This window comes from Phaethon lepturus, unplaced genomic scaffold, assembly GCF_000687285.1.
Source record: "Phaethon lepturus isolate BGI_N335 unplaced genomic scaffold, ASM68728v1 scaffold43899, whole genome shotgun sequence".
NCBI classification, from domain to species: domain Eukaryota; kingdom Metazoa; phylum Chordata; class Aves; order Phaethontiformes; family Phaethontidae; genus Phaethon; species Phaethon lepturus.
The window spans coordinates 5,228-15,532 of NW_010566370.1; the positions used below are offsets into that span (position 1 = coordinate 5,228).

At 52.8% G+C, this 10,305-nt stretch overlaps 1 protein-coding gene across 1 annotated transcript; it reads left to right on the forward strand.

The window, feature by feature from the left end:
* Positions 1-8,426: 8,426 nt before the first annotated feature.
* ZBTB7A (zinc finger and BTB domain containing 7A) lies at positions 8,427-9,628 on the forward strand. The gene has a single exon (XM_010295460.1). It carries the CDS (start codon positions 8,432-8,434, stop codon positions 9,626-9,628), a length of 1,197 nt encoding a protein of 398 aa, XP_010293762.1. The 5' UTR covers positions 8,427-8,431.
* Positions 9,629-10,305: the final 677 nt, after the last annotated feature.

Here is a 10,305-nt window from a genome sequence, read left to right on the forward strand (position 1 = left end):
CCCATTCCGGCTGGATTAAATATGGTTTCTGATGACAAAGGAGAAAATTGGCAAGGAGGTCTGGGTGGAGTAACCAGTTCAAGCTAACCTTGCAACATAAGAGAAGTTTTAGTATGTCCTGGTTGTTGCTGTCAGCGGTGAGAAGAGCCGCGTGTTGATCAGTGCGGGACGGTGTTGGAGGGGTGGCAGGTTGGGGAGGCTCTGTGCCGCGCTGTGCCATGGCCGCCTCTCGCGGATGTGCCGTAACAGGTCTGGCGGAGGCCGGGCCGCGCGGTGCTTCGCCACGTGGCGTGGCAGGCGGGAGGAGACCACTGCCGTCTGTCGGGGTCTAAGTCGACTTCTGGTTTTTGCCAGTAGTTGATGCTGCAGCAGAAACCAAACTTCCCCGTGCGCTGTGCGAGGCTGTGCTGTGCCCTGGAAGGAAATCCCTTCCCAGTCACGTCGGCAGGGTTCTGCAGTGTCACGGAGCGTGACGTTTGGTCATCCCTTGTCTGTTTTCTTAATTGTGGAAGCGAGCTACCGGCGTCTTTAGAGATAGAGTCACGCTGTCTCTCTTCTCTGTGCGGTGAATGCCATTAGGTTTGCGTGAAAGCTGTAGACCTTGTCCTGGGAGATGCAGAGTGCTTCCCCTCCTCCCCAGGCGTTCAGGACGTGTCGGAGTGAGCCCTGTGCACTGCGCAGGTGACCTTCCCTTTGCTGGTTTAATTCTCTTGGTTAGCAGTAGTAAAGCTCTCAGCCTTGTGGTTGTGCTTGGAGGTCGGAGTTTGGGTCGACGTATGGAGTCTGAATGGAGGAGGAAAGGAGAGGAACAGGGACGGGATTGCTGAAGGATCAGTCGGTTGGTGGATTTGGTGTTAAAAGGTGGCAGTTGTGAGCCCTTTCCTCAGTGGCACTTGTCCTTTCACTGTCCACGCCACTAGAAAAAAGCTGTGTCTGGTATGTCCTTTCTCTTCTGGGCCATCATGTGAAAAGCACTTAAATTCAAGCAGTTTTGGAAAATGAAGAGCAACAAGCCTTCTTCCTGGTGCACTGCGTAGCAGCGTCCCTAACGATTTCCTCTAGTGCAACGAGGAATCCCAGACTTCTAGCATCTCGTTAACAGCACCTCTCAGACCAACTCCGCCCAGGTAGTCATTATCTCTCTGCTCTGTCGTGGTCACGCCGTCTCTTCTGCTTCTTTGCAACTGGTGCTGCCAGAGGAATTTGGCAGCCTGGTTCCAGTTGCTCTCGCTCTGGTTCTGGCTTAGCACGAGTGGTCACTGTTACACCACCGAGGTGTCATGGTGAAGTTCTCCTTCGCTTCTTCCTACTGCTGACACAGTGGTAAGGGCTGGGAGGGGGGGCGGTTTTGAATACTGGAAAGATTATAAATGGGCTGAGGTGTAAAATTTCAATGAGTCTCTTGGGGATACCTTCAATCAGCTGCCACAGTTTGCCTGAGGTAGCAGGGGATTGCTGAATTACCCCCAAAACCTGTCTGTCCGGGAGCTGCTAGGTGATGTGTCACCTTGGTGAGAGGCTTTGGTGGTCATCCCTTCCTAGCCCGCTTCAATATCCAAGCTGAAACGCTGGTGTAACGTGGGCTTGGGACTTCTTCATCCGAATTCTTCAATGCAGCTCTTCCAGCCCAATTTAGATGCTCTGCCAAATATATCAGACCTACGCAGGCTCCTCTGAATGAGCACAGGATGCAGCCGTTCCTGAGCGAGGAAATGGCTGGCTGGCGTCTGGGGGAGGGTTGTCCTTGCTCCACCGACTCCGCGGATCTGCCCCTTTTGGCCAGCCCGAGGAGAGGAGAACACCATGGCAAAGCCAACTCTTGGCACTGCTCCTACCTCCAAGGTGCTCTGCTGTGGGAGGAGATTGTTACTATTACTTTTTTTTTTTTTAATACGAAGGAAAATCAAGATTCTTTATGACTTGTGGTCATTAAAGTTCCCATGATGCTCGTTGAGGGTCCGAGGGCCGTTCAATTCCAGCGCTTCGTCCAAACTTCAATGGAAGCAATTACCATATGCTCTTCCTACCAGCGTTCCCTTGGCAGCAGTAGCAGGATGTGGGATTCTCCTTTCCTGCCTGAACTTCTCTGCTGCTAAATCGTTGTGCATCCTGCCCCAGAGATTGTTGTTTCTGTGGTGTATTAGGTGTTTCTTCCCTGTTGATATATGGCTTGTGAAATGCTTTGGCTCCTCTACGATGAGGGATGTGGTGTTGATCTGCGCTGAAGAATCGGCAGTTGATGTATCTGCAGGTTTTTGGGTGGATTTTTCTTGTACCTTGGGCAGCTGCTTGGTATGAAACAGTACTAGAACAAGGCTTGACTCTGTGCTGGAGCTTCCTACGCTGCCCAGGCATATATTTCTAGACAGTAGGGAGAGGCAAACTTCCCTGGCAGGTCAGACCTGGCAGCGGCAAGGAAAGCCCCAGCTGTTTTGCTTACCTGATAGTGGTGCGAGTTCATCGAGTTGGACTGAAACGAAGGGTGGTTGCTGTAACTGAGCAGCCCAGGCTACCTTGTTGGATATTGTCATAGCATCTCGGTTGTTTTTCCACTTCACGTTACGTTTGCAACGTTGAAGCGGGATGCTCGGAAAGCTCTGCTCTTTGGAAGGATCAGAACAAAACAACCAACCCGCTTTGAGGAACTAGTGGAGTGGCGGTTTGGTCTGGTTGTGTGATCAGGAGCCCAGTGCCTGTTTGGGAATTCTCGTGATGTGGTCAGTCTTGTTCCATAGACGAGTCTTCATGTCGTGAATCCAGCAATTAGAGCTGCGGTAAAAGAGACCCTGCATTGAGAGCTGGGGAGTAAGATGCTTCCCAGAGTCGGTGCCTTCAGACGGGGGTTTGTAGGAGGCTGGAGGGGATGCCCCTTTGCAGACAACAGAGCAATACTGTCCACAGAGAGGCCACAGATAGTTGCAGGGTGCTCGTTCTGCTCTGATCTCTTCACTTCAATAGCTGCGTGATCTTGGTCATGCCGTATGTGTCTTCCGGTGTTTTACCCCTGATGTGATGTCCAGTCAAGATAGAAGAAAGCTTGAATCCACTCTTTTTGCCGTTGATGACTCCATTACCTGCTAAACACAAAAGATTTCTTCCTGTTGTGTTATTGAAACTGTAGATTTATTAAAAAAAAAAAAAAAGTCAGCGTGCTTTAATTTGATCTTAATTTTTTGCATACAGTGCAGTTCGCTTCTGTTGATGTGCAGGGTCTTCCTCTCAGGAACATGCATCTGTTTTGCAGGTCCACATAATTCGGATAGTTTGGCACTAAACTGCCGACAGCGCATTCCTTTTAGAGAGCAGTTGAATTTTAATAGCACTGTAGAGTGGTTGAAATAGTGACTTCTCCCAAGCAGGCAAAACACCGTCCTTCATTTCCTCCTGCCTACCATCTTCCCACCTTTTTGGCTTTATGCTGCTACGTGCTAGGTGTGTTTCCCGAGGCCTCTGCATAGTTTAGGGTGGATCCTGGGCAGAGGGAGACCTGCTTGGGCTTGTCCTTGGGATGTTGCAGAGCTTGGTGTCAGCAGAGATGATGGTTCATGCTCCAAATGGCCGGAGAGCTGCGTTTTATCTCAAGGGATCCAGGCTTGCAGATGTGTCCATGCAGCTGGAAGAAGGAAGAGGGGAACTGGGATGATCGCTCCTGAAATATAAAGTGAAGAGACAAGGACTGGCATTGTGTGACCTATAATTGGGGTGAGCTATTCATAGGGAAAAAATGCCCATTTCTCCAGTCAGTGGTGAGTGAGGGCTAGGATAATGTTTGGGCCTTGGGCAGCAAACCACTGACTTTTTTTCCTTTTTTTTTTTTTTAATATAGCAACATTATTTTAATAATTCTTTTCTAGCACACATCAGGGCTGCTGCAAAGCCTGCCCTGACACTGTCATATGTGCATTTCCTCTAAGAAATTGGACCTAGCGACTTGTGATCTCCATTCCTTGGCTACCTTGAGCTGCAAGAGACCAAATAACCACATGCCATAGCCCAAAACGCAGTTATTCCCAGGAAACCTTGCATTGTGGATTGTAGCAATGCCCTAAAGCCATTTCGCCTCATGCTCGGTGGAAAAGGCGATGATAATTTTCCCTTTCTGCCCCGAGCGGGTGCGTAGCATTGCTCAAGCTTCTCATCTGTGCCGCCGGAGTGGGTGGCACCGCTGCGGGAGAGGAGAGCCCTGCCTTTGTAAAGCGATTTGGGATCTTTTCCGGATGAACAGCGCGTTGAAAAACACTCGCTGTTACCAGCTAACCAGATGTGACTTAGCTCTTCCACCCAATACCGGCGTATTTCAGAGCCCTTCTAGGCCGCTCAGGTTCCTCTGATTGCCCAGCTAAATTTTAAAGCCATGCAAAGAAGCAAAAGAAAAAAGAAAAAAAAGAAAAAACCCAACCCGCTGAGGTTATGTGGAAAACTAGTAATTAAGCAGTGTTTTGTCAGCACTTTTGGTTGTGATCCCATCTTAATGTGGTCGTCTCATTTGAATGTAAATGTCAAATTCCAGAACTCCTGTAGGAAAGCGATTGGGTGACATCCCGCTGGACTCGAGGTGAGCGAAGTGCAAGCTCAGGGGTTTCGGTTAACGCTCTGTTCTGCTCTTTTGCAGTTCGTCTGGTAGGTCTGAAAGGAGCAAGTTGATAACTTGAGCTTAAGAAAATAACCTTTTAGTGTTGAGGAGCAGCATCAAACTACAGTTGGCCTCCGTGCGAAACTAGTCGGATGCAGGACAGGCAAGATTGCGGTGAGCAGCGTCTTGGGGAGGCGGAGGCCTTCCCTCGCTCACACGCGTGTTCAGCAGCGTTTCTTGCACTAAAAAATGGCATTTTTTCCCCCCCTGGAATCGGGTTGTGTTTGCATTGGGCTGACCTGGGGAGCCAGGGATAGCTGAAGCTCGGTTGTGTTGGTATTTTGGAAATTCAGAGCGGGCTCAGCACCGATGAAAGCAGAGTTACCTGAGTAGTTAGGGATGTGCGTCGTGTTACACCAGGTTTGTAAATAAATCGGAGAGCTCTGGTATTGTTGTAAAGTCTCTCGTTCAAATGGACCGTTTTTTAAGTTGATGGTGCCCTCTCAGCTGCTACGAGTTATATGTGAGGGCGATTTCCTAACTTCTCAAACGCGGCCGCTTTGGGGTGAAATGTGGCATCTTTGCAACCCTGCAGAGACGCACAGTCTGGGACAACAAGTATATAATGCCTTTTCGGCAGTCGGGGGGTGTAGAGAGAGAAAAGAGCTGCCTGGGAAATTTAGGTCAGTAGTTGAATCTCCCCCTTGGTGGCCCATTCAGACCTTATTCTTGCCAAGGAGGGGACCAGCTGGTGGTGGTGCCAGCGGCTTTTGTCACTTGTCACCTGGCCATCAGGAGCTCCTTTCCAAGCGGATTTCACCCAACCCACCGACACGGCGTTGTGCCCCATGCCTGCGCCTGGTGGGGTTTGGGTTTTGAACCTGTAAAGGTGGAAGGCTCCATCTCTTGTTACTAATCCCCTGAGCCACCCAGTTCTGTGCAGGCTTCAATACTCCGGCTGTTCAGCCCCTCTGAAAACGGAACAGGGTGTGATTTTTTTTTTTTTTTTTTTTTTTGGGTGGTTTTTTTTTTTTTTTTTTTTTTTTTTTTTTAAGGGCTGGGCCGCAGCGCTCAGGGAAGGAGCCCGGCGGTGTCTGGTTGTGGCTGTTCCTGGGGGGCTCGGGGCAGCCCGTTTGCCCCTCGATGTTCTCGGCCACTGCAGATTGAGGGACACAAAGGGCGTGTTGTGTGAGGAGAATGAGTTGCAAAGTTGTACAACTTTCCATGCCAGCCCTCGGCAGTCTCATGACCCTGCAGCCGTTCCCACACTGTCCGGCTGATTGTCCTGGCCCCCTGACTGGGGAGGGGGGGTGACCTTGCCTGCACGGCCTGACTGGCTCCCCCCTGCCGCCCCCAGCCCCCCTCGGTCCCCAGAGCCGGGCCCCGCAGCCGACAAAGCCCGGTTGTGTGGGTGACGAAGCTCGGCTGCCCAGAAGACTGTTGCCTGAAGCTTCAAAATGCTTCATGCAGCTCAGATTCTCTTGGGGGGGTAAAGCATCTAATCTAGAGGGGAAAGGCTCGAATGTCACTTAGTGGGGCTGGGAGGCGTTGGGGGGTGGGCAGAGGTATCGGACCCGCTTTTCTGGGGAGCAGGGTGCTGCGGTGTCTCAGGTCTTGGGAGGGTTTCGGGGCACACTGGGGCTGCCCTGCTGGGAATGGGGCAAGCGATGCTGAGGCAGCGGAGGCCCCTCTGTTGTAGCCCAGCCGCTCGGGAGGGGTTCCTGGGACCCCCTGCGGACGCAGAGCTGCAGTGACCTTGCCCAAGGTCACATCTGAAGCCAATGCCTGAATTCAGGGTGGTGCTGGCTTCCTGATCCCCAAGCTGTCCTCAGCCATCAAACAGCCTTTTCCTTCTTAGCGAGGACCTCTTTATTTTTTAAAAAACCCACGAAACCCTGTGAAATACTTGCTCCGGGCATCTCGGGGAGCAGCCTTGCTTCGATGCCTGGTCTTTGTGGCAGAACTTGCACTGGCAGCCCTGTGCATCCAGCCTGGCTCCTCTGGTACTTCCCCAGCTCCATCACATCCGTGTGATGAGGTTAAGGCTGGTCTATGCATTAGTGTTGTTTAATGTCAAGGGGTTTGCTTCAGATTGGTGTTTCACAGACCCAGAACTGCCTTCTCTTGGGTTTTCCTTAATCGTAGAATCATGAAGGTTGGAAAAGACCTCTAACAAGTTGTAGAAATTCCTTTTTTAATGGGTTTTTTGTGTTTGTTTTCCCTTGGATTAATGAAGTTTTTTAAAAACAAGAAAAAAAGAACTACTGAGAAATCTAGGGCTAGCAAGCCCAGCACGGGGGTGTGGGGGGGTGTGTGTCGGGAAGCGAGCGTTGTTTTGCAACCTGGTTGCTAGCTCCCCACGCTCTAACACGGTGCGGGGAGTTGCTTCCTGTATAATTACTTCTCTTCTGGATGTGCTCCTGACTCATCCGTCGTCCCCCCGTCACCGTCGTGTGGGGCAGGCCACTTCCCGCCGTGCCTCAGTTTCCCCGTCTGTAAACTGGGCACTTGGATACTTGCGCTTTGTGCCAAGGTGTTTTGTGAACCAAATAATTTGTGCGTGGATGTAGTGCTGGTTGTGTTGGCCCCTGAGGATCCCGATGCTCGGGGCTTGGGGGGTGGGGGCAAGTATATTGATTTATAGGCAGACAGCAGCCTTGCTGCAAAGAGTAGAGGCGTTTGCTGCTTAAGACAGAGGGAGGGAAACATTATTCCCAATTTTGAGGATCAGAAGGCTGGATGTGGGAGAGTTAAGGGGCTCGTTCAGGGCAGGCAGCATGGTGAAGCTGGGCAGGTTGCGCTCGGGCTGCTTGGTTCGCTCAGGCTTTTTCAGCCTTTGAAGAAAGGATGTATTTAAAGTCAAGTGGATCCATTCCTGCCATGCTGGTGCGTCAGGAGTGAGTGACTTAGTTATCTTTTCCCTTTGGCGTTGGAAAGACCTGCTGCTTCTGCTAAAGCCTTTCTGCGATGTGGGGGGCTGGTGCCAGGTCTGCTGCTGGCGCTTCGTGAGACCAGTCTCCTTTCCTCTCCAGCCACCACAGAGGCTCTTGTTCCTGGGGAAGGTGCAGCGGGTACCTTGGGCTTCAGTGTTTAAGCTCAGCTCTTTGTAAAACACCCTTAGCAGAAGGCTGGGGTGGTTGGTGCCCCTCTGTCCCTGCACACCCGTGGCCTCGAGCGCTGCGTTTGCTGCGTCCTTTCCAGAGGACACTTGCTGCCAGCACCCTGCCTACTCCTCTCTGAGAGTGTCTGCAGGCCCTGGGAGCCCAGGGACGAGCGATGGGCACAGTTTTCCCAGTGAATATGTGATCGTATCGAAGTTCGACTGGGCAGAGCAAGGCTGAATGAGCAGGGGAGTTCTCCAGGAGAAGTGGTGGGGCTGGGAAATACTCCCAGAAGTGGACTGGGGTCCACTGGTGAGGCTCAAGCCACTGTAGCCCAACTCCAGGCACGCCTGCCAGCTTGATCCAGATGCTGTCTGGCTGTATTAACCCTGGTCCTTGCCAAGGCTTGCTAGCCCTGGCTGGATCTGTGCTAATTCAGCTGTTCTTCCAGACTCTGAGAGCACCTGAGCTGTGTTTCTCCTCCTCCTTCCTACAGTGAAGGTAAGCACGGGTCCATCCTTGCCTGCCGATGGAGGCACGTCTTAAATGCTGGCAGGACAGCGGAGTCGATGGTGATGTGGAGAGGGGCAAAGGACATGCAAGCCGATAGCTAGTGCTCGCTGCAGAGCACGCTGGCGTCGGCGGGCCGGTACCTGCTCTGCGCTGGGAGTTTGCCCGTGCGATGTGATGCCTCCAAGCAGCCAAGGCCCTTGTGACTCATTGCACTTTTCTTCTCTCGTAGCCTTTTGCATCAAAGATGGCGGGTGGAGTGGACGGCCCCATAGGGATCCCGTTCCCCGATCACAGCAGCGACATCCTCAGCAGTCTGAATGAGCAGAGAAACAACGGGCTGTTGTGCGACGTGGTCATCTTGGTGGAAGGCCAGGAGTTCCCCACCCACCGCTCCGTCCTGGCGGCATGCAGCCAGTACTTCAAGAAGCTCTTCACCTCAGGGTTAGTGGTGGACCAGCAAAACGTGTATGAGATAGACTTTGTGAGTGCGGACGCCTTGTCGGCTCTGCTGGAGTTCGCTTACACCGCGACCCTTACTGTCAGCACTTCAAATGTCAACGACATCCTCAATGCCGCCACACTGCTGGAGATCCCGGCGGTAAGGGATGTTTGCACGGATCTCCTGGACAGGAAGATTCTGGCCAAAAATGACCAGATGGATACAGTAGATCAAATTGATCAAAGGAACCATCTCAGAGCAAAAGAGTACCTGGAGTTCTTCCAGAGCAACCCCGTCAATGGCCACCAAGGCAGCTTTCCGTGGACCAACCCAGAGTTGAGAGACCTTCAGAGACTGAACTTCCGAGGCCAAGAGGAGGAGGAGGAGCCAGACTGCAATGGCATAGACTTCTACTCGCAAGCCCCCCTAAATGAAAGACCAAAGGTGAATGACTGTGATCCTGACAGCAACCCAGCCATGTGGCTGGACAGAGAGGAGGAGGAGGCGGCAGCTCCTGGCTCCTTGTTTTCACCTTCTCAGAACGGACATTACAGTGGCCGTGGCCTGCCCACACCGGGAGAAGAGGAGGGGACCCCGGGGGGGCCTCTGGACCAGCAGGAAGCCGGCGACTCCCCCAGCTTCGTTCCTGCTGGAGCGGAGACGGAGGATGATGCAAGGGAGGTGGATGGCTTGGCTGCTAGCGCCCTGCTGCAGCAAATGATGAATTCCGTGGGGAGACAGCAGCTCGGGGAGGACGACCGAAAGGATGACGATGGGGTCATGGATTATTACTTGAAATATTTCGGCAGTTCGAACGAGGGCGACGTCTATCCGTCCTGGTCCCAGAAGGTGGAGAAGAAGATCAGGGCAAAAGCATTCCAAAAGTGCCCCATCTGCGATAAGGTGATCCAGGGGGCTGGCAAGCTGCCACGCCACATCCGCACCCACACCGGGGAGAAGCCCTACGAGTGCAACATCTGCAAAGTCCGATTCACCAGGTAAGGAGCGGGCGGACGCCGGGGAGAGGGGGCTGTCACGCAAAACCAGCTCTTGGCTTTCCCCGGGGGTCGGAGCGGGGCTGGTCTCATGCAATTTTATTTTGCCTGCTCGCCTAATTTCCGTCTTAACAAGCGAGTTGCATATGAAGGCCAGAGTTTTCCCAGAGAGATATCTCAAGGCCACTGTCTTGATATCCAGTGCCATACTGTCCTGGTGTGCCAAATTGCTGAGCTCTGCTGGAAACCTGGCCAGACCTAGGCTTCCATGGAGGCCAAGTAACGTGGTTGATGAAACGGAGCTGCAGCCCTTGGTGTTGCCATCGTGGCTGATGAGCCTGGGGTTGAGGCGAGAGTTGAAGAATCATTTAGAAATGGCTCCCAGCGCCGGTGGCTGGTAGTTGGTGTGGGAAGAGGCTGAACCCCACGTTGCTCGTGTCCTCTGTCGGTGAACCATGCCGAGCTGAGCAATGGCCACCCCGAACAACACAGAAACACCGGTGCCTTGGTTCAGCTCCCCGGGGGCGTTCGCCTCGGCACTGTTTCTAATCAGGGTTCCTCCGCTCCTTTCCTCCGCCGCGGGAACGCTGAAGAAAGGGGATATTGTTTGGATTCCTCTGGTTCACTCGAGTCCACGCGTCGCAGTGCCGCCTCCTCTCTCTGGTCTCTGTGGCTGTGATGGCC